Source organism: Podarcis bocagei (genome assembly GCF_964188305.1).
Source record: "Podarcis bocagei genome assembly, chromosome: 3".
Lineage (NCBI taxonomy): Eukaryota > Metazoa > Chordata > Lepidosauria > Squamata > Lacertidae > Podarcis > Podarcis bocagei.
The window spans coordinates 94,737,330-94,761,113 of NC_138127.1; the positions used below are offsets into that span (position 1 = coordinate 94,737,330).

At 45.0% G+C, this 23,784-nt stretch overlaps 1 protein-coding gene and 1 long non-coding RNA gene across 8 annotated transcripts in view; one reads left to right on the forward strand and one right to left on the reverse strand.

Annotated features, from left to right (window-relative positions):
* The window catches only part of LOC308584178, a 33,659-nt gene extending 30,366 nt beyond the window's left edge, over nucleotides 1-3,293 (reverse strand). For 6 of the 7 annotated variants that reach the window (XR_014006580.1, XR_014006581.1, XR_014006582.1 and 3 more), the window contains exons 1-3: nucleotides 3,143-3,260; nucleotides 1,273-1,369; nucleotides 7-130 (exon numbers count right to left, since the gene is read on the reverse strand). This is a non-coding gene — a long non-coding RNA (uncharacterized lncRNA). Of the gene's footprint in view, nucleotides 1-6; nucleotides 131-1,272; nucleotides 1,370-3,142 lie in introns of all 7 variants that reach the window. The other variant, XR_014006579.1, reaches the window with a different exon arrangement.
* A 132-nt stretch (nucleotides 3,294-3,425) lies between these two features.
* Nucleotides 3,426-23,784, forward strand: part of MSH2 (mutS homolog 2) — a 54,802-nt gene continuing 34,443 nt past the window's right edge. Inside the window, exons 1-6 of the mRNA XM_081188469.1 lie at nucleotides 3,426-3,704; nucleotides 9,189-9,343; nucleotides 10,446-10,724; nucleotides 12,560-12,706; nucleotides 17,580-17,729; nucleotides 19,667-19,800. Of these exons, the coding sequence (XP_081044595.1) occupies nucleotides 3,434-3,704; nucleotides 9,189-9,343; nucleotides 10,446-10,724; nucleotides 12,560-12,706; nucleotides 17,580-17,729; nucleotides 19,667-19,800 (1,136 nt within the window). The 5' untranslated portion in view covers nucleotides 3,426-3,433. The remainder of the gene's footprint in view (nucleotides 3,705-9,188; nucleotides 9,344-10,445; nucleotides 10,725-12,559; nucleotides 12,707-17,579; nucleotides 17,730-19,666; nucleotides 19,801-23,784) is intronic.

The following is a 23,784-nucleotide window of genomic DNA, read 5'->3' on the forward strand; positions in this document are numbered from 1 at the left end:
ACTTACCATATATTTGCATGGTGGTACTGCTGTTGTGAACCACTTTGGATCAGGCCATGAGCACCAGTTGAAGATCAGTGTATTATGGGGCCTGCTATACTAGCTCGATGAAGGTACTTGCATACAAAGGCTGTAAAAAAGACATATTCCATGCCTAGGGATCATTAGGAAAGGAGCTGAAAATAAAAGTGCCAGTATCACAATTCCCTCCTATAAATCTATGGTGCGATCACATTTGGAGTACTGTGTATGGTTCTGGTGACCTCACCTCAAAAATAATATTGTAGAGTTGGAAAGGGGGCAGAAACTGAAAATGGAATTGCTGAACTGTGGAAAACAGGGAAAAATATTTCATACAGAACTTAAGAAGGCAAAAGTTGAACAGACCAGTGGTTGTGAAAGTAAATGAAAATTATGTGAAGGATTAACATCGGAATAGCTTATTGATTAAGAAATGCAATGTGAGATTAGATGATCAGCACTTCAGAGCATGGGAAGTCACCCAAAGATAAAAAAATTGGCATTTATATTTGGCTTTTTTATTGTATTGCAATTTGGAATGTTTTAATGTGGTTCATTGGATTATTAAATTGGAAAACTTAATATTATATATATATATTTAAAAAAACAACAGAAAAGGGGCACCAAACTTATCAAGGGCATGGAGTGACTCCCCTAATGAAAGGTTGCAGCATTTGGGGCTTTTTAGTTTAGAGAACAGGCAAGTAAGAAGTGACATGATAAAAACATATAAACTGTTTGTTCTCAAATGGTGTGGTGCGCCACACTAGTGTTGCAGGAGAGGATGGCAGTGGTGGGAAGATTCAAGGACAACCAAAGGAAAATATAAACAATTAAGTTATATGGTATAGTATAAAAACATTTGTGAACTACAGATGGGTATCTTTTCACGCGGGACGCGGGTGGCGCTGTGGGTAAAACCTGAGTGCCTAGGACTTGCTGATTGTATGGTCGGCGGTTCGAATCCCCGCGGCGGGGTGAGCTCCCTTCTTTCGGTCCCAGCTCCTGCCCACCTAGCAGTTCGAAAGCAACCCTAAGTGCAAGTAGATAAATAGGTACCGCTTTATAGCGGGAAAGTAAACGGCGTTTCCGTGTGCTGCGCTGGTCCTGGCTCGCCAGAGCAGCTTCGTCACGCTGGCCACGTGACCCGGATGTGTCTCGGACAGCGCTGGCCCCCGGCCTCTTAAGTGAGATGGGCGCACAACCCTAGAGTCGGACACGACTGGCTCGTACGGGCAGGGGTACCTTTACCTTTACTATCTTTTCAAAATGAGAAGAGGAACATCAGGTGATACTGAGGACAATCCCAGTTGTGTTTTTCAATGCATTTTTTTCCTGAAAGTGCAGCCTGGAGAAAAAAAAGTTTGAGAACCATTGGTATAAACATGGCATGGAAAAAGTGGATACTTTTATGCTTATTCTCCCTTTCTCGTTCCCCCTGGAAATCCAGGGAAGCTGTATGTTGGAAGATTCAATGTAAAAGAAAGTCAAGACTATGGAACTCCCTCCCACAAGGATGGTCACTAACTTGGATGGCTTTAAAATAGCATAAGGCAAGTTCATGGAGGAGAGGGCTACCGAGGGCTACTAGCCATAATGCCCTATACAGTGGTACCTCGGGTTACAGACGCTTCAGGTTACAGACTCCACTAACCCAGAAATAGTACCTAGGGTTAAGAACTTTGCTTCAGGATGAGAACAGAAATTGCGCTGCGGTGGTGTGGAGGCAGCAGGAAACCCCATTAGCTAAAGTGGTGCTTCAGGTTAAGAACAGTTTCAGGTTAAGAACGGACCTCCGCAACGAATTAAGTTCTTAACCTGAGGTACCACTGTATGCTCTGCCTGCACAAGCAGCAACACTTCTGAGCACCAGTTGCTAAATGCCACAGGAGGGGGAGAGGGTCTCTTGGGCTCATGCTCTGCTCCCTGGTTTTCCCCACAAGTATCTGGCTGCCCCTTTGAGAGCAGGATGCTGCACTATCTGGGTCATTGTTCTGATCCAGCAGGGCACTTCTTTTTATATTTTTAACTAAGCTCATTTAGCAGCGCAGTCCTACACCTGTGTGCTCAAAAGCCAGTCCCACAAAGTTCAGCGGGGATTGCTAGAGGTAGGATAGACAAGGACCACTAAGCAGTGATGCCCGCAGAGCTCAGCAGGGCTGGACTTCCCAAGTAAACATGGCAGGTGGGCGCAGAGCATGGCTAAGACCAGAGGTAGGCAACCTAAGGCCCGGGGGCCGGATCCGGCCCAATCGCCTTCTCAATCCGGCCTGCAGACGGTCCAGGAATCAACGTGTTTTTGTTGTTGTTTAGTCGTGTCCGACTCTTCGTGACCCCATGGACCAGAGCACGCCAGGCACTCCTGTCTTCCACTGCCTCCCGCAGTTTGGTCAAACTCATGCTGGTGGCTTCGAGAACACTGTCCAACCATCTCGTCCTCTGTCTTCCCCTTCTCCTTGTGCCCTCCAACTTTCCCAACATCAGGGTCTTTTCTAGGGAGTCTTCTCTTCTCACGAGGTGGCCAAAGTATTGGAGTCTTAGCTTCATGATCTGTCCTTCCAGTGAGCACTCAGGGCTGATTTCCTTCAGAATGGATAGGTTTGATCTTGCAGTCCACGGGACTCTCAAGAGTCTCCTCCAGCACCATAATTCAAAAGCATCAATTCTTCGGCGATCCGCCTTCTTTATGGTCCAGCTCTCACTTCCATACATCACTACAGTGGTACCTCGGGTTAAGTACTTAATTCGTTCTGGAGGTCCGTACTTAACCTGAAACTGTTCTTAACCTGAAGCACCAATTTAGCTAATGGGGCCTCCTGCTGCTGCTGCACCACTGGAGTACGATTTCTGTTCTTATCCTGAAGCGAAGTTCCCAACCTGAAGCACTATTTCTGGGTTAGCGGAGTGTGTAACCTGAAGCGTATGTAACCCGAGGTACCACTGTACTGGGAAAACCATAGCTTTTTACATGAGTAGATTGTATGCTTTTATTTAAAATGCATCTCTGGGTTATTTGTGGGGCACAGAAATTCGTTCACCCCCCAAAAAAAAAAAGTAGTCCAGCCCCCCCACATGGTCGGAGGAAGGGTGGACCGGGCCACCGCTGAAAAAGGCTGCTGACCCCTGGCTAAGATCCTCATTCATTCCATAGCGAGAGAAGGACAGACAGGCGAGCCCAAAAGCCCGCCCACCATTTCCAGAGCATGCGCAAAACGGGCCCTGAAAAATCTCAACCGCCGTCGCGGCGCGCGCATCCGTTGCCATGACATCCGGCGAGGGCTCGTGCGGGCTCCGAGGAGCACGTGACTCGCTACGGCGGCCGAGAGGGCGGCGCGGCAGTCGGCGTCTGAGGCGGCGCGACCAGTAAGCGCGGCAGTTTTTTTTTTTCCGGTTGGCGGGAGATTCCGGCAGCATGGCGTCCGACTTCAACGCGGCCTTGGCGGTCTCGGTGGACATCGCCGTCGGCGGCTCCCCCTCGACTTCGGGGCGCGAGGCGTGCTGGCCCGACGGGGCGAACGCCGAGAGCGGCTTCGTGCGCGCCATCCTGGCGCTGCCGGAGAAGCCGGACACCACCGTGCGCTTCTTCGAGCGCGGCGACTACTATACGGTGCACGGAAGGGACGCGCTGCTGGCCGCCGCCGACGTCTTCAAGACGCGGACGGTCATTCGGATGCTGGCGCAAGGTAAGGGCGCCGGGGGGAGGGCTGAGTCCGGAGGCTGCCGGCTCTCGGAAGGGACAGGGGGTCGGTCCGTCCCCCCCCCGCAGGTTTCCGTCGGACGCCGGCTCCGTTAACACGACGGGGCTCGCCGAAGCTGCCTCTCCGTTCGCCACCTGCTTTGTTGCCGTTCTTTAATCATCATCATCAAGTAAATTTGCACGCCGCCCTCCAGCCGAAGGACGCAGGGCAGTTCATAACATGCATTCATAACAACAGCTCCTCTAGAAAGCTTGCTTGCTTGCTTGGTTTAGCTTTGCAACATAAAATGGGAACAAACAGTAACCCCTTCTCCAACACGCGCATTTTGTTTTTTTCGTTTGGAAGCAGGAAAATAACGCAAAGTTGCAGCAAGTCTTGAACAACAGGAGCTGAAATGAATTGGGTGGGGGAAGGGCGGGGGAGAAGTGGGAGTCAGCCACCTGCAGCCGAGGTGGGGGGGGGTGGAGTCTGCTTGTGGTCAAGTTAGAATCATAGAATCATAGAATCATAGAATCCTAGAGTTGGAAGAGACCCCAAGGGCCATCGAGTCCAACCCCCTGCCAAGCAGGAAACACCATCAGAGCACTCCTGACATATGGTTGTCAAGCCTCTGCTTAAAGACCTCCAAAGAAGGAGACTCCACCACACTCCTTGGCAGCAAATTCCACTGTCGAACAGCTCTTACTGTCAGGAAGTTCTTCCTAATGTTTAGGTGGAATCTTCTTTCTTGTAGTTTGGATCCATTGCTCCGTGTCCGCTTCTCTGGAGCAGCAGAAAACAACCTTTCTCCCTCCTCTATGTGACATCCTTTTATATATTTGAACATGGCTATCATATCACCCCTTAACCTCCTCTTCTCCAGGCTAAACATGCCCAGCTCCCTTAGCCGTTCCTCATAAGGCATCGTTTCCAGGCCTTTGACCATTTTGGTTGCCCTCCTCTGGACACGTTCCAGTTTGTCAGTGTCCTTCTTGAATTGTGGTGCCCAGAACTGGACACAGTACTCCAGGTGAGGTCTGACCAGAGCAGAATACAGTGGCACTATTACTTCCCTTGATCTAGATGCTATACAGTACAGTGGTACCTCGGGTTACATACGCTTCAGGTTACAGACTCCGCTAACCCAGAAATAGTACCTCGGGTTAAGAACTTTGCTGCAGGATGAGAACATAAATCGTGCTCCGGCAGCGCAGCAGCAGCAGCGGGAGGCCCCATTAGCTAAAATGGTGCTTCAGGTTAAGAACAGTTTCAGGTTAAGAACGGACCTCTAGAACGAATTAAGTACTTAACCCGAGGTACCACTGTATCAAGTTTTGATTGTGCGCTTGTGGGTTTCAGAATCAGCAAGAGTCAGGGTTTGCTTTAGTTGAGATTCCGAAAAATAACACTCACCTATACAGTGGTCCATTCTTAACCTGAAACTGTTTTTAACCTGAAGCACCACTTTAGCTAATGAGGCCTCCCGCTGCTGCTGCTGCGCCGCCAGAGCACGATTTCTGTTCTCATCCTGAAGCAAAGTTCTTAACCTGAGGTACTATTTCTGGGTTAGCGGAGTCTGTAACCTGAAGCGTATGTAACCCAAGGTACCAGTATACAACTAATAGGGATGCGGCTGGCGCTGTGGTCTAAACCACAGAGCCTAGGGTTTGCCGATCAGAAGATCGGGTGAGCTCCCATTGCTCGGTCCCTGTTCCTGCCCACCTAGCAGTTTGAAAGCACGTCAAAGTGCAAGTAGATAAATAGGTACCGCTCTGGCAGGAAGGTAAACTGCGTTTCCGTGCGCTGCTCTGGTTCGCCAGAAGTGGCTTAGTCATGCTGGCCACATGACCTGGAAGCTGTATGCCGCGGCCAATAAAGCGAGATGAGCGCTGCAACCCCAGAGTCGTCCGGAACTGGACCTAACGGTCAGGGGTCCCTTTACATTTACTTTTATACAACTAATGCTATTCAAACAGTTCTGCCAGATAAACAGCTAATTAAGTTATAAAAAGCAAGCAGAGCCTGTAATTAGAACACAGAAGTAAAGGCAGGAGATTACAGTAGTGCCCCGCAAGACGAATGCCTCGCAAGACAAAAAACTCGCTAGACGAAAGGTTTTTCCGTTCGCGATTTGCCTCGCAAGACGAAATTTCCCTATGGGCTTGCTTCGCAAGACGAAAACGTCTCGCGGCTTTGTTTCCTTTGTCTAAAAACAAAGACATGTTTTGTTTATAAAGTTAATTTATTTTCCCTTCAATTTTTGAACTGCTCTTTACAGTATGTGTGACTTTAAAGAGCAGTTAATAAACTGTTGTTGTACCAAATTTGGCTTTGTTTGGACTTTTTTTGACCATAGGAACGCATTAATTGATTTTCAATGCATTCCTATGGGATTTCGTGCTTCGCAAGACGAAAAATTCGCTAGACGACAAAAATTGCGGAACAAATTAATTTCGTCTTGCGGGGCACCACTGTATGTTAACTTCTGAGCTTAAAGCATTAAAAAAAAAAGTTATATGTGTATCTTTTATTTATTTATTTTCTGCATTTATATCTCAGCTTTTTCTCCAAGGAGCTCAAGGTGGCATATATGGTCCTCCCTCTCCCTTGTTTAATCCTCACAACAACCCTGTGAAGTAGGTTATGCCGGCAGTGAGCTTGTGGCAAAGTTGGGATTTGAACCCTGTTCTCCAGTGTCCTAGTCTGACACGCTAACCATCACATTGCAATAAATATATACGCAAAAGCAAAAAACCAAAAAACCCAGTTCCATTAAAATGGACTTTTGCTTCAAAAGTCTTGATCACCAGTGGCTCTCTGGTGTACACACACACACACACACACACACACACAAAAACACACAGTGGTACCTCAGGTTACATATGCTTCAGGTAACATACGCTTCAGGTTACAGACTCCGCTAACCCAGAAATAGTGCTTCAGGTTAAGAACTTTGCTTCAGGATGAGAACAGAAATTGTGCTCCGGCGGCACGGCAGCAGCAGGAGGCCCCATTACAGTGGTGCCTCGCAAGATGAAATTAATCCGTTCCGCGAGTCTCTTCGTCTAGCGGTTTTTTTGTCTTGCGAAGCAACCCTATTAGCGGATTAGCGCTATTAGCGGTTTAGCGGCTATTAAAGGCTTAGCGGATTAGCGTCTAAAAGGCTATTAGCGGCTTAGCGGCTTAGAAAAAGGGGGGGGGAGCGAAAAAAAATCGGAACACTTGCAAGACGTTTTCGTCTTGCAAAGCAAGCCCATAGGGAAAATCGTCTTGCAAAGCAGCTCAAAAACGGAAAACCCTTTCGTCTAGCGGGTTTTCCGTCTTGCAAGGCATTCGTCTTGCGGGGCACCACTGTAGCTAAAGTGGTGCTTCAGGTTAAGAACATTTTCAGGTTAAGTATGGATCTCCAGAACGAATTAAGTACTTAACCCGAGGTACCACTGTATATACACCCACCCACACCTGTGGTGCAGCTGCTGTTGTAAATGAGTCTGTCATGTGAGACTCAATATGTGAGACTGAGCATGATTTGCAATGATTTTGATGGTACAGTGGTGCCTCGCAAGACGAAATTAATCCGTTCCGTGAGTCTCTTCGTCTTGCGGTTTTTTCGTCTTGCGAAGCACGGCTATTAGCGGCTATTAACGGCTTAGCAGCTTAGCGGCTTTAAGAAAAAGGAAACAAACTCGCAAGAACTCGCAAGACGTTTCGTCTTGCAAAGCAAGCCCATAGGGAAATTCGTCTTGCGGAACGACTCAAAAAACGGAAAACTCTTTCGTCTAGCGAGTTTTTCGTCTTGCGTGGCATTCGTCTTGCGGGGCACCACTGTATCTTGGCTGTCTCTGAGTGCAGATCCAGGTCATTGAGCTTGGGCCACTACCCAGTAGATATGTTCTATGTTTATGATAGTATTTTATTCTCTTGCTAACCATGCTGTTTTAAATCTGCATTTTATACTTTACTTCCTTTACTAATGTTTTCTTTTTATTTTTTTGTGTTAACTCTGCTGTTCTAAATGTGCATTCTGTAGTTGACTTCCTTTGCAATGTTTTATTTTGAAATCTTTAAGATAATATTTTAGTTTCCTGTTAATTATGTTGCCTTGAATGTATACAGTGGTACCTCGGTTTAAGAACAGCCTGGTTTAAGAACGATTCGGTTTACAAACTTCGCAAAACCGGAAATAGTGTCTCGGTTTGAGAACTTTACCTCAGACTAAGAACGGAATCCGAATGGTGGAAGGGCACTGGCGGCGGGAGGCCTCATTAGGAAAGTGCGCCTCAGTTTAAGAATGGTTTCAGTTTAAGAACGGACTTCTGGAATGGATTAAGTTCTTGGGGAGGTGACCCCTGGGGGAATCAAGTCCCCCTTCAAGTTTACACCTGTGGTTTGGAGATTTATTTTAGAGCTCTCATTTTACTGTCTTGATTCAGTATGTAAGCCTTTTGTCTATATGCAACAGGAAAGGTATACTTAATGTGATTTCTTGTTTGCCTTTTGCTTTGTCACGTTTACTTTCTAAGCTGTTTAATCTTTTTTAAAAAAAATCTTTTCACAGTAAGTGTGGGAGTTATCATGAACGTAATTGTCAGAGCTGCTTCCAGATCCTAGTTCACAGAGGATCACGCTAGCCAGCGGTCACTTGTAAAAGTCTTTATTGAGTAACAGTTTCCATTCTCAAGCTGCTGCGCGCAGCTCTACGTCTTAAGGGTTAGACCGGCGAAGCTCCGTCTGAGTCTCCGCCCCATGTGCACCAGCTTACTAACCTAGCCTTACTCCACCTTTTCCGCCTGACCGTTCTTCTCTGGGTCCCTCTGCCCCCCGTGGTCTCTTCCTTCCGGGATTCTTCTGACGCTGACCCCCCGGACCCTCCTGTCTCCTTGCGCCGGGCTTTAGGACCTGGCTCCCTTTCCGGGCTGCTTACTGCGCCACCTTCCTGTGCATTTGAACTTGGCGCGCGCGCCCAACCTTCCACTTTCCGCCTGACCGTTTCTTCGCTCCCCGATGGAGGTGTGGCCACTCCTGACTCGTGCCCTCCCTCCTGTTGCGAGCTGCCAGCGCTTGATACCTGGCGCCCTTCCTCTCCCCTGCTCTCTGTTGGTGACGCTGGTCCCGATTTCCAACTGCTCCCCTCTGAGCCCCCTCTGGACCCTTCTTCCTGGGGTGTCCCCCCTAGGCTCCCCCCTTGCCCTGGCCACTGGCGCTCCTTTCTGTGAATCTTCTGATTCACTGGAAAGACTCGGAGATCTCGGGTCGTCGTCATCACTCATCTTTTCTTCTGCCTCCTCCCCCTCGCTCTCTGTTTCCTCCCTTGCCCTTGCCTCTGCTCCTGAACCCCTGACAGTAATCTACATCAATTTGAGCATGTTTGATTTCAACAAGAGCAAATTAACTTTCCCATCAAAATCAAATGTGTTTTACTTCAGTGGATCAAATTTTCTCTGTGTGGTATGTCAGCCACTTTCCTTATGCTGCTTTCTCATCTCTTAGGAAACCGGAAACTTGAAAGTGTTGCGCTTAGCAAGATGAACTTTGAATCTTTTTTGAGGAGTCTGCTTTTGATTCATCGCTACAGGGCTGAGGTGTATAAGAATAAGGCGGGAAATAAATCCACCAAGGAGGGAGAGTGGTATTTGGCATATAAGGTAAAGTCTTCATCACAAACAGTTGCAGTACTTACTGCTTTGCAAATCTGTGTGTGCTTTTCATCTGATATCTAGTAAGATGTATTTCCTACTGCCTTTCTGCTATCCATTAAGATTTTGGGTTCTATTCTTTAGCAGTTGGAGTCACCTCACATCACTCAAAAAGCATCACAAAGCACCAGTCGTGTTGAGAGCTGAATAATTATTTGGATGAATAAGAGACCAGTGCCTAGATCCTGAGATAATAAGTCTGTGCCTGCAATTCTGTGCCTCACATGTTTAAATTGTCATTATTGTTACATACAGTTACTGATTCACACTTGCATGCACAAAAGGGTTAATCTGAGCCCAGAGCTCAAGTTGCCAGAATGGGTGTTGCCTAGCAGGCTTGCAGCAACCTCTGCTCCCCCTCTTTCTCTCCTTGAGTACGAATCTCTTCCAAACCTCTCTCCAGCATTGGTTTATGGGCCCAGACAGCACCTAGATTGTTGAGAACAGTTTTTGCTTTTTGAATTTTGAGCCTTTCGGTTTTTTGTTCTCTTGTTTTTGCTAATGGGGATAGCAAAGCCCCTGCCAATGTTCTCTTTTCTTTCCCCCATCCACCAGTTTTGTTTCTGTGCTTAGGCTAATCTAGTCTTGGCTAATCTAATCACTTTTTGAGTGATTTTGTTGTTGTTGCAATTTTGGTGGTTTTGCTTTTGTGCATTTTGGGGAAACTTACTTTTTAACCATGGCAGCCCAGGATCCAATGAGTGGCCATAGCTTTACCCTTGCAGAGCTTACTGACTCCACATTTGCCCAGTGGAAAATGAGATTGGAGATTCTTTTAATGGCATAAGGGACATTAAATTGCATTAAGAATCCTAGACCCACAGACAATGATGAGGAAGCTGATCCATGTTAAACCTTGTGAATCTGCAGTCGAAACTTTAGAGTTTGCATTGGATCTGTCAGCAAGAGGCCTCTGGCGAGATGAAGAAACTATTCAGGCTAAGACTACCCAAATAGGTGTTTCAAAAGGTCTGTCTAATGCAGGGAGAGGGAGGCAGGTGGACCAGATACATAGGTGAAGAAACTCTCAAACTGTGATTTTTCTTTCTAGGGCTCTCCGGGGAACCTTGCCCATTTTGAAGACGTTCTGTTTTCTAACCACAATATGTCATCTTCTGTTGGTGTTGTGGGCATTCGGGTATCCTCAGCTGATGGGCAAAAACTTGTTGGAGTTGGGTTTGTGGATACGTTAGTGAGGAAGCTGGAAGTATGTGAGTTTCCAGATAATGACCAGTTTTCAAACCTTGAAGCTCTGCTAGTTCAGATGGGCCCCAAGGAATGTATTCTACCTGTTGGAGAGGCTGCTGGAGAGATGGAAAAGCTGAAAGAGGTAAGCCATGGAAATGTTATGGGTTGTAGGCTTTGTTTACAAAAATTTGGAGCAGAGGCGGCAGCAGCTCATTGAAGATTACATTTGAAACAGGTCTTCAAGCCTTAATTCGCTTTAGCAGTTATGTTTATGTTGAGTTTTTGGTGGGGGTCAATGTTTCTATAAATAAATGATGATGATGATGATGATGATTCCAGTTTCTGCCTTCTATACCAGGCTGATTAAGTTCGCTGAGATGGTGATACTTTTGTTATGGCTGCTTTTCAAGGACCTGGCTCAAATGTCATGGCCAAACCATGGCTTGATTCTCAGGGTCATGTGCTCCTCCCTTCACACTCTCAGATTCCCTCGCTCACTCCCTGGTTTGCATTATGGTTGAATTAGGCTCCTGTGGTTACTGCCCGGTGCCTACAAACATGAGCCATGATTACTAGCCAAGCCTCTGTCCTTCTGCCAGTTCTACCCCCCCCCCGCTCTTAAATTTGGTAGAAGACTTACAGAAGTGGACAGGGCCTTCAAGTTAATTTGTGCTGCAGGAATAGAAAAGCTAAGAGAAAGTAGGGTTCTCTTTTCCCTTTTCTTTTAACATTCTTCAGTGGTTCCCAACCTTTTTGGTATGGCAACTCACAAGTCCAAACTTACTTGGGATGGTGACACATCAATTTATCGTCACGTATTTTTGGAGCATAGGTATTTGGCTTTCATCAGTTTCATGAAATATTTATAGTATGTACAAAGTTCACAGCTTAGTTTATAGGAATGTAATAGCATCAACCATCTTTTCCACCATATAAGGGGAATTGTAAGGAGCAGGGAGTGTATATTTCTCACCCAGAGGGGGAAATAATGAGCTTTTATGGAGAAACCAGTGCTTTTTTCATAGTTTCTAGACTGTAGTGGGATATATGTCTAATAAGCATGTTCATCTTTCCTAGTGCTTATCTTTTGTTAATAATGAGTAGTTCATGTTCTAAAATGGACACAATCCATCCAAAGTGAAACATGTTACAGCTGCAATCCCAGGCTCACCTGGGAGTCCAATGGAACACTATGGGATCTTCTATTTCTGAGTTAAAGTGGTTCCATATCCTATAGATTTTAATGGGAAAGGTTTAATGTATGTAAAGTACCTTCCCCCCGGGCTCTATAGGAATGCTTATATTTTGCCAGAATCTCACCCTACATTAATTGCTAATACTACAAACGATTAAAGAGAATACATGATTGTGTTTGTTATTAAACAATTCACTTTGATTATTAGTTTATCAGTAGTTACATTGATTCAAACATTTTGGTTAAAACGTTATGGTACGATCCATTTTGAATGAATTCATTGAGAGATTTACATGCATGTTTACATGGAAGTTAGTAAATTTGTGGTCAAATTGCAGTTCTGTGCACATTTATCTGGGAGTGAGCAGCCATTGAGTTCAGTCAATTTCTGAGCAGACGTGCCTAAGTTTAGGCTGATACGGGTGCACTTGATAACAAAAGAAGAGTCTGCTGGCTCAAGTCAGTGGCCCCCCCGGTCCAGCTTCCTGTTCTCACACTGGCCAACCAGATGCCTGTGGGAAACCTGCAAGCAGGTCCTGAGAACAAGAGCCCTCTCCCCTCCTGTGGTTTCCAGCAGCTGGTATTCAGAACCATGGAGAACCTGCAGCTCTATAGATGTTGTTGGACTCCCCATTAGCCTTGCCCGCTTGGCCAGTGGCCAGTGTACAAGAGGAGTTGATGTCCCATAATATCTAGAGCGCCACAGGTTCCCCATCCCTCCTCTAACGGAAGAGAACATTCTCAATTTTTATATCTAAAGATATATATATACATATTTGCAGGTTGTTCAGAGAGGAGGGATTCTGATTACAGAGAGGAAAAAGACCGAGTTTGTAACAAAGGACATTGTTCAAGATCTCAACCGCTTGCTGAGATCGAAAGGGAAGGAGAAGATGTCTAGTGCAACATTACCCGAAATGGACCAAAAGGTGGGTAAGCAGGCTTGAGGGTGGGGGGATATATATCATAAAAGTGTCGCAGCCTGGTAACCTGTGGCTTCAGTGGCATTTTGCACCTGCGCCTCCTCTTTGGCCACTTGCATGTAAATTCTTTTTGAAAGGGAGAGGAAATGGCCGAACCTGTTTGACAGCTTTCTTCTTTGTACGGGTTCGGAGTGGTGTTTTGAACCTGTATACCAGAATCCAGTGCTTCCCAGTGCTTTGTGCCCTATAGAGCAATCCACTGGTATGGGTGGAATTTGGAATAGACTGATCTCCAGTTGAGCCTGGGCTATGTCAGAAGTCTGCCGGCTGAAGTCCCTCATCCCAGCACAGCCAAAGATACACTGGCAGAAGTCATCCATCGTGGCTAGGCCAGGGCTTAGCTGGCTGATCTGAGTCCCTAAAAAGAGGCATTCCAGGGGGGTTTATGCCCATCCAAACTGACTTGGGCTATTCTTCCTGATAAATTGGAGTGGTGTCTCAGTGAGGGTCTGAACCAGACCAAATTGCAATGGCTGTTATTTTGATTTAGTTTGGTAATTTTGTTTATACATGCTTGTATTTTATACTCAAATTGCAAAGGCCAGTGGTTGATGCAGATATCTATCTATCTATCTATCTATCTATCTATCTATCTATTCCTTGACTAATGGAATGCCAGTTGGCTTAGAATGTCAATTAAATGTGCATGTGGGTAAAACAGTAGTTCTGAAACAAGAAGCATATTTTGTTTTCTCAGTTGGTTAAAGTGTGGTGCTGATAATGCCAAGGTTGCAGATTCGATTCATGTATGGGACAGCTGCATATTTCTGCATTGCAACTGTACAATTCTCTGATGCAAGCGTGTCATGATGGGTATCATTTTAGAAGAGGCGTTCCCTGTTGTGTGAAGGAGAGGAGAGAAATGCCCTTTATGATGCTTGCAGATTCCATTTTTTTAATAATAAAACAAGGAGCTCTTAAATATATCTATAACATGTGTAAATAAACTGCTACCTGATTAGTTGGGAGCCCATTTTTAGTCAACTAAAAGTTTTTCATTGATCTCACTGCAGCTCATTTGCTGGCAGCCTAGATTGGACAGTTGTCTTTTGCTGGCTGCTATGATGTATGATTGCCGCCAGGGGTCAGCCTAGCATAAGGGCCGGCAAACAAAATAGTTAATCTGGATGATACTGGAGGAATCGGTATCATCCAGATTAGCCATTTTATTTGCAGGCCCTTGTGCTAGACTGTCCCGCCCCCGCCACAAATGCCATTCCATGCTTACAGCAGCTTCTACAATGCTGATTCTGTTAGAGCAAAAAACTTAAATCAATCTTGAGCATTCTTTTTTTTTTAAAGTTTCCTGAGCATGTTAGGTTTTGCATTTTAAACTCAAATTGTAGCACTGCCAATGCCACAGAAATAAAATGGGTGTTTGCTACTGCTGTCCTGCTGTTGAACACCTTTACCTGGGAATAAGTACCATTTTGTTGCAGAAAACAATAATACATAAAATGAGCACCTGTAACTATGTACCTGCCTGGCTGTCTGCTCCTGGACTATAATATTAAGGGGAAGAGCCTTAGCTCAGTGGTAGAGCATCTGCCTTGCATACAGGAGATCCCAGGTTCAATACCTGGCAGTTACAGGTAGGGCTGTTCCTATGTTCCAAAAATATGTTTTAGGAGAAGAAAGAAAGGATGCTGCAGTGACTCAGGCATTTTCATACCAGTTCAGATGCTGATACTGGGTCTGTTTGCCACTTCACTGACATCTACTGCTCCCTGAGTGGTCATTTGGTGGCTCTAGACTTCAGTCCTGAGGTCTAGTCCTAGGCTGCACCGTGGAATGGGATGCACGGTAAAAATGGACATGGTCAAAACAAATACTTTCTTGCAACTTCTCATTGAAGTTAAATATCAAGTAAGTTACACAAATGCTTTTGAAGTATTATTTTATTATTATTTGCTGGAGAGACTTCCAAATACATGTTGCTGTCTCACACATACATTTTTCTACATGGGTCCTACCTCTGTTTAGACAAAATGGCACATGTAAACTAGCCTTTGGCTGCTATTTTTTGTTTGTTAATTTGCATCATCTGTAAAATTAGAATGATGTAACTCACAGGTTTTTTTGCAGATAGACAAGATAAAGCCCTCTTTAAACATTTACGTTGCTACAGAAAGCAATGCAACCGTTACAGCATGGATGTGAAGAATATTTTAAAAGTGATATTTAGCATTGCTGCCTTGTCTAGTTAATGTATAAAGCTACTGTACCCACCCCATCTTAATCCATATTTTCAAGAAAGTTGTTGTAACCTTTATTTATTTATTTACGTACGTACGTAATTCATATTCTGTATTCTCAATATATATGTGTGTTCCCAGGGTAACTAACGTAGTAAGAAAAGATGATTTAAGATGGTGGTGATAATTAATAATAATAGTAATAATAATAATAATAATAATAATACAAGGAATGAAAACTCATGCAGCAACAGCCAATTTAAATATACAGTGGTACTTCCATTTATGAACTTAATTCATTCTGGAAGTCCATTCTTACACCAAAAATGTTCTTAAACCGAGGCGTGCTTTCCCCAGTGAGGCTTCCTGCCGCCGGTGGCCTTCCACTAGTTGGCTTCCGTTTGTTTTCTGGGGCAAAGTTTGCTAGCTGGAACACCTCCTTCTGGTTTTGCGGAGTGCGTTGCCCGAATCGTTCGTTAACAGGACTGTTCTTTGACCGAGGTATGACTGTATGGTAAAATCAAGCTGTTATATCAGAGCAATCCAAACTGCTATGGTAGAAAGCGTTTGTGGAGACTGGAGCCACCTTTCCATTCAACTCTGCCAGTCTCCGCCAGCTGGGGAACTACACTGGCAAAGATCATCCCCATACAATTGCTCAAATGGCGAATGGGCAGAAGCCACTGCTGCTGGTATTCATACCAGTGGTAGCCATCAGAAAACCCCAGAGCAGGGCTTTTGTGGGGAGGGCTGGACTGGCACAGGGTTCACTTGATTCTGGGCACCTCCTGCTGCCATCGTGAAGACAGGCCCAATCTGGGCTTCTTCTCCAGAATGAGCTGTGAGCTGGTGCAGCAGAGATGATTTGTGGATGCTGTGCTTTGACTGCATTGCTCCAGCAAGCGCTGAAGATGCTGTCTAGGGGTTAGAATTTCACCCTAAATTAAAGAATGCTGACATTCTTAAAGCACTGTAAACAGGTGACTGGGAGAGGGAAAGCCCATCAGTAATTACTATTTTTCAGGGAAGCTCTCCTGGAATCTTTAGGATGGATGCTTAGAAAGTTGAGGAATTGTTAATCCGTTTTAGTATTTTAACTTTTGTATGTTTTTTAAGTAGGGCTGTAAATAATTCTTGATTTTACTGTTTTACCTTCTGTAAACCACTTTGAGGTATTTTTTTACAATTAAACGGTGTATAAATTTTGTGGAATAATAATAATAACTGTAGCAAAAAATCTGTGAGAGATAGGTTAGACCTCTTGCATCCATTCTACACAAGATAAGTGACTGGCATCTTTAAAAATTACCATTTTTTATAATGCTCTCACCCACTTAAAATTACACACAGCCAACTCAGTGCGTGGGCAATTTTAAATTAACACACATAAGCTATGGCTAGCACTTCCTCCTCCTGCTGGGGAGACTGCCTGAAAACATGTATGAGGCTTGCTTTTAATCTAATGCTCTCCCAAAGGTTTTCTTTGAACCATACTTGTGGTTTTGTTCTTTATGACAACCTTTATTTGAATGGTGGAAGGCTTGTGCAGTTGCTAAGTGTGAGTTAAAAGTCCTTGGTTCAATTCTCATCCCTGCCGCAAACTTGAATGTAGCCTTAGTCTCCCTTATTCTCTCTCTGCACTTGAACTACACTTTGCAAATGTTTATTGGTGATGTTTAACATGCAGTTTCAAGTGAGAGAAGTAGCACTATGACATGCTAAAAAGAAAAAGGAGGAGTTTTGCAGAAGAAAATGGGCATCACTGTCACTTTTAAACAGAAGATCTGTTTGTAGCTAGCTTTTCAAACAACTGCAGTTTACGTTTGCATTTCAGCACTAAAGTGCTTTTGTTATATTTGCATAGTCCTTTCAGTGTGGAATAAATGGCTGTTTCTGTTCTTTCTTTACACTCCTGCTGAAGATAGTGGCTGTAGCAGTTCTCTGAACATTAATTTAAAGGTGTGTGAAGGATAAAGTCTTTGACCGGGACAGTCCAGGTTAGGGCTCTTAATCCTTTCCGCCCTACTTTGGCTGTTCACCGTGTCTCTTTCTAGCACAGAGATACAGACCCTAGTTCACATATAACGTAGAGTCAGCCATGGCTTTGTACAAACACATGTGTTCATTGAGTGAATATTGCAACTCTTGTTGCTTTGCTGCCTGGCGGGCTAAACCATGGTTTGGCTAAGTGTTGCATCTAACCTGGGCTCATAGTTTTCCTATAACCATGGTTTGTTCTGTGGCTTACCGTGGTTTGTTTGGAGCCAGACAAGTCATTATCCCAGCTTTGGATATAATGCTATACCAAACCATTGCTTAAGTCTGGGTAGCATGGCAGCAGTAGGATCGGGGGGCAGGGGGAGATACAGTGGCTTTGCAGTCTTTGCTCCCAGAACCCAGGTGCTAACTCATTTTCGCTTGTATCTTCGGAAGTAGATTACCGAAAAATTCTAGCAATAATTTCACTTGGAATTATTTAACTGCCGATTCTGCTGTTCATTTGGGAACTCTTCCTTAGTTGGACGGCATCCAGCTCTGTACCTAAAAGTACGCCAGTGACAAGCTGCCCTGTCTTCCTGCATGTGGAGTAATCCCCCCCTTTTTTTCCATACCCCCCCCCCCAGATCGCCATCACTTCCTTGGCTGCAGTGATTAAGTATTTAGAACTCTTAACAGACGAGTCTAATTTTGGACAATTTGAACTCTCCACCATGAACCTTCATCAATATGTCACACTGGATCATTCCGCTGTCAGGGCACTTAACCTTTTCCAGGTAAGCCGGGGCATTGCTATGTACGTAAGACTCTGGGCACAGACCTGCAACACAAACTTGCCTAAAATAGGGACACATGCCCTTTTTTGCACATCTGTTTTAAGTTGGATATATTTTTTGGGTGGGAAAGTGGCATCCAGATAAGCATGTAAATGAAATGTGAACACAAGCTCATGCCAGAAACAAATCTTAGTTGAATTAAGAGAACAGTATTCTCAGGAGTTAGCCCCAGGTTAAGGATTTTCGAATCGGAACTTATTTTGATCAAGGCATACTCAAAGTAGACCCACTGACACCAGTAGGTTGCATGCACAAATAATTCCTCTCCTCCCTCCAGCTCCCTGCGCACTCCTCAGATCTGCTCCAGAGGGTCCCCCAAACCTCTGGAGCCGATTTTGATGGCCTAACGCAGTGGTTCCCAACCTTTTTTTTGGCCATATCCAACCTAAGCATCTTTATAACTCTTATTATTCAAAAAAGTGAACTATTCACGTGGAAGAAGCCTAAACGGCCATTAATTTGGTCTAACTTATTCTTGAATCCCCCCCCCCAAATCAAATTGCCTGCATTAGTCATGTCCATGAATCCCAGTTGGTCTGTTCTGAGCATGACTGAAGTGGATATAATCCACTTATTAAATAAATCATAATAAACTATGCCTGTTAATTGATTAAAATCTGCATACAAATAAAACAATAAATTGGAAGAGAGAAGGTGCACGTACATCTCAAAGGAGGCTCAGGGTCAAGGCTCAGGGACAATAGGAGTTATAGTCCGGTAAGTCCTGGAGGGCTACTACTTCCTCATCCTAGATCTAATAGATTAGATAGACTACATGTTGCAGCACTTGTTTTGACAGGTGTGCACATGCAAATATATGCAGATGCCCTGCAGCTAGTATTCCCCACTCCTGCATAGCATATTAGGCTGGCAAAGCTTAGATAAATAAAATATGTGCTGAAAGCTTTAAGAGAATGTATTTTGTGTTGCATCGATGGATCAGACAGCATTTGGGAAGGAAAATGTTGGAGAAGTAAACCTTTAATCCACGCAATGTGGCAGAATCTGCCTTGACATAAGGAAAGACATAAGCCACGTTGTGAAGCTAGCCAGGGACGCTTTAAAGTTATATTGATCTTGGTATATAGCCCTGTAAAGCCCGTTATTTTATTTCAGAGCTCTACATGGCTTGATTGTTTTTAAAATCGGGCTGCGCTCTGATACCGCTCCACAGCTAAGCTCCTGGTTCCTCATCTTCACAGATCTAGTACATTTGTGTACATCCACACAGAAGGGAAAGACCCTCGCCCCCATTTTTCTCTCCCCTCATCTCAATTCAGCTAGCTTGTCTTCCCTATGAGCCGCCTCCTTTGTTACTGGAAGGATGGGCTTGAACTCTGTTGCAGAATGCCAAACTAACTCAAGCATAAAGGAAATAATTTTATCTATTATTACATTTACACCCCACATAAATCAAGTTGGTTTATGTTTCTTGAGTGCCCTGGAGAAGAAGGGGTTGCCTTTTCCAGAGCTATGCTCACCGGAGGATGTTTGGAAATCCAGGGGGGCTGCAGATAGCCCAGAGCGCTCTCCCAACACTGCCCTCCAAAGAGCTCACACACTCACACGTGGCTCTCTGCATCCCATGCTCAAAATAACCCTGCAAGGTTGAGAGACAGTGATTGGCCTAAAGTGACCTAGTGAGCTCCATGAACGAGGGGGGATTTGAACTCTGGCATTCCAAGTCATAGTCCAACCCTCTAACCACTATGGAGCACCACCTCTTGATTCAGAAGAAAAGTACTCAAATGCAAAACACATACATGTTCTCACTTGCCACTATTCTGCTTTTAGAGAGGTTTCACTCACTTGTGCACAAAGGTTTTTGGGTTTTTCTTTTAATTGACTTTCTACCACAATGTGTTATTTCCCCTCAGCGTTCTTCAGAAAATGCTCAAGGTACGCACTGTTTGGCTGGTTTGTTAAATAAGTGCAGAACGGCCCAAGGACAGAGGTTGGTGAACCAGTGGATCAAGCAGCCCCTAGTGGACAGGAACAAAATAGAAGAAAGGTAAATATTCTCTTTTTCAGGGCTGAGGCTTGGAACTGCCTAGATTAGAAAACGCACCACTACTTTCCTACAGGTTTGGATCACAATTTTTGTTGGTGTTAAGCGAGTATATTGAGTTGTTTGCTTTTCAGAGGATGGTTGTTTAGATTGCTCCAAAAAGGCAGGGTGGCTTTTCAGCAGCTGGAAGGAAACTAGTCCAGGGAGTTCTGGTAAGGCTGGAAAACTTCCTGAGTGTACATAATCAGTGGTAGTTCTAGTGTTTAGAACCACCCTTAATAGGTTTTCTCTGCTGCAAGTCATGAGTATGTTTATGATAAGAGGAATTGGGCTTCAATTAGTTGGACTTCTGAGCCATTGAAATCAGTGGGAACCAAGTGCAGCTAATTTAATCTTGAGTTCAACTCTCTGAGTTTTCTGTTGCTTCTGTTACGGTGAAACTTCAGTACTGTACTAGACATGCCTTTTCCTTGTTTTATCTTAACGTTTGTATTAGCTGTTGCTCTCATACTTCTGATTCTGTTTGTCTTCAGCCATTAAAATGATTATTTGCTTCATGGCACCAGACTTGGTATTACGTTGGTCATGAAATCTGGGGAAGCTGAGTGCAGCTAAAGCTGAGCATCTGACCTTTTAAAGAAGTAATGTTGATTTGCATCCTTGATCTTGCAAACAACAAAAGCTCCCAATTCAGCTCAGGGCTGTGTGATTCACTTGTGGGTCAACAGAGAGGGAAAAGAGGATTGCAAATGACAGTCGGTGCCCCTGCTGTGCTTGCATGGCAAAGGGGCTTCAGCTTGGTCTTTCAGCTCCAAAAATACCTGTCACAGGTTGCCTGGTGAAGGTCTGGAAGGCTGATTTATAGTGTATGTTAGTGGACTATCTGAATTTAACTAGGATAGGCTTAATGGATTTGTATGATTAAAGTGGACTCTCAGGCTTAATGAATCCAATACATTGAATAGTTTGGCACCAGCATCTTCTGGCTTTAATACTGTGCTGTACAATTTTTAAGTTTTAGTCCTTTAGTTCTGAAAGGGAAGAAGCTGGATAATGAATAGACATGGAAAGAATAGCCCGGGCAGCATCAACAAAGTAGTTTTTTTTTCATCACAAGGGCTTCTGGCTATGCATCTGAACTAAACCTCCCTCTCCTCTCCCTGCACCCTGCCCAGATCTGCAGGATTGGAGAAACCACTAGAACAGATTTAGTGGGCACCTGAGGAGAGGAAGGAGGGGTTCCCTTGCGTAGCCAGAAATCCTTGTGCTATCACAGTATTTCTCAATCTTGGGATCCCAGCTGCTGCTGGACTACGACTCCCATCATCCCTGACCACTGGCCCTGCTAGCTTGGAATGATGGGAGTTGTAGTCCATCAACAACCGGGGACCCAAGGTTGAGAGACACTGCTAATAGAACTGCTTCCATCGATACCGGACCAGGATACAGTGTGGCCAAAGCAGAAAGTGTTTCCAAGTATGTGCCTGTCTGGGGTGGGTTTAGGTGTCACCCAGTTTTCACAATGATCGCACACATCAGTGCGCTGCATGCAACCCCAGGGAGGTTGCCGAGCATTCAGGAGCAGCTTTTAGGAGGTGGGAAAGGGTTGCAGCAGAGAATTCCATAAAGACTGTGTGCATGTGGGTGACAGCACTGTTAGGATATAGTTCCGTTCCACCTTAAAAGGGAACAGGTATGACTCTTGTGTGTCATATGCCTGTTTACTTCCAGCACTTGCTGGGAACTTCCGTTTGTATATAGCTTTTGTGTTACTGCTGTTTTGCTGGAGACGAAGGGAAGCAGACATGTTTTCCTCTGTTCCTGAACGATGCTGAATAAAATGCTGTATGCTATACTTACACATTTCTCTGCCCGCCTCTTCTGCTGTGACAAGATTTACACACTCTGCTGACAGAGCGTGCACAGGTCTCTAAATGTATCTGAGGCTTGTGTCGCTGATTGCTGCTGTTCCAAGGGAGACCGGCTGCCGACCGGTGGCTGGAGCCAGCTGGGGGCCTGCCCGATGCCTGCCTGATGCCCCCGTCTCCCCGACAGTATCCCAACAAGCACAGCCTTAACCAGGCAGCATTCACTGTCTCTGCTCTGCACCCATCTCAAGTTTGCTACATAAGAAGAGCTGGCTGGACAATCCAGTTCAGCCTCCTGTTCTCAGTCGCCAACCAGATGCCTGCAGGAAACTCCTCAAAGCAGGATCTGAGGACAAGCAGCCTCCCATTCTGTGGTTTCCAACTGTGGAGGCAGAGCATAACCAGAGAATCATAGAACTGTAGGGTTGAAAGGGACCATGCAGGTCATCTGACTCCCTGCAATGCAGGACTTTTTTGCCCAAGGTGGCGCTCAAATCCACAACCCTGAGATCAAGAGTTTCATGCTCCACCAATGGAGCTCTCACACATCGTGGCTACCAGGCATTGATAACGCTCCGTGAGAATCTCCTCCATTGCAGATCTATAGAAGTTGGGATGGTAGTAGTGCCATCCTCCTAAAAAAGAAGCAGCTCTTACTCAGAAGATATCTTTCTTTAGGCTTGTCAGCAGCGACCAATGACTTCAGCAGACAGCATGTGGGCTTATAAGAAGACTTTGTGTGGGAAGAACTATGAATGTCTTCTAAAGCCTGAGGGGAAAACACATCAAGTTCTGTTCAACAAAGCCTGACAGACTCCCTGTGGAGGATTGACTTAGACCAGAACCCTGTATGAAAACCTTTTCGTGGTGTTTGTTGGCACAGGTGCCTAGATCCTTGCTCAGCTACGGTGGGGCAAAAACTTAAGGAGCTTCTCTCTCGGGGCTCTTGCAAATGTTGTAAAGCAAGCAAAGTGCTTGCGGTGGTATATAAATTACTTAACGTAACCCCCCCCCCCGGGATGGTTATTATAGTAGCAGTAGTAATATTTCTTTATTATAAAAAGTTGTATCATGCTTTCCCAGAGGAAATACCCAAGGCAGCTAACAATAAAACCACAAGTTTACATTAAAACAATATACCAAAAAAAATACAAAAGAGAAGATGAAACCAGCTGCCAGCTAAAAATTAACACTTTCAGTGGATGATATGATTTAGAATATGAATTGTAGAGTTGGAAGGCACCATGATGGTAATCTAGTCCAACCCCCTTGCAATGCAGGAATCTTTTGCCCAACGTGGGGCTCAAATCCACAGCCCTGAAATTAAGAGCCGTTCTCTGCCGACTGAGCTGCTCTTCCCCTCCCATCGCCTGTATGCCCCAAAAAACTCTCCAGAGAATTGGGGGTCCCTCCTGAACAGTTGACACTGTGGGTCCCATAGGGCTTGGTACAAGGGGGGAATTTCCTAAAATCAGGCGGGTGAAAATCTCCCCTTGCACTTCAGCCCTCTGTGATACAGACCCCACCAACATCACTGTCCACATCTTCTTAGCGAAACAATTTTTATATTTGTATAAGCCTATTTTGACATTAAGTGCTATATAACTTTTTAGAAAAGAAATATTAATTGCATTAAAAATAAGTAGTATTAGTAATAATACCAGTAATATCATTATCTTCCTCCTTCCTAATGTGATGCACTGACAATGTAGCTCTCCTAAGACCACATTCATGGTAGACATGAGTCCTGGTCCATAGGCTTCTGTCTGTTCTTCTGAGGAGCAGCTGCCGAGGTGTTTGTGGCAATGTAGGTCGGAGCCTTCTCTGAGATAGCACTGACGTTAAGGCATTCCTTCCCTCGAGTATTTCCATTCCTTTTAGGGAAGCTCCGTAACTCAGTGGTAGACCGTCCATTTTGCATGCGAAAATTCCCAGATTTGGTTCCCAGCATCTGGGAGGACTGGGAGAGACCCTCTCTTCGGAATCCCTGACATGCTGCCAGCCCGTGCGTTAGGTTGGCCAAGGTAGCTTGCCGCAAGGTAGCTTCCCACTTTCCTATGTTTGGTGGCTTTTGGATGTCAAGCAAAGGCAATCTTTTCCCACAAGGACCTATTTCTAA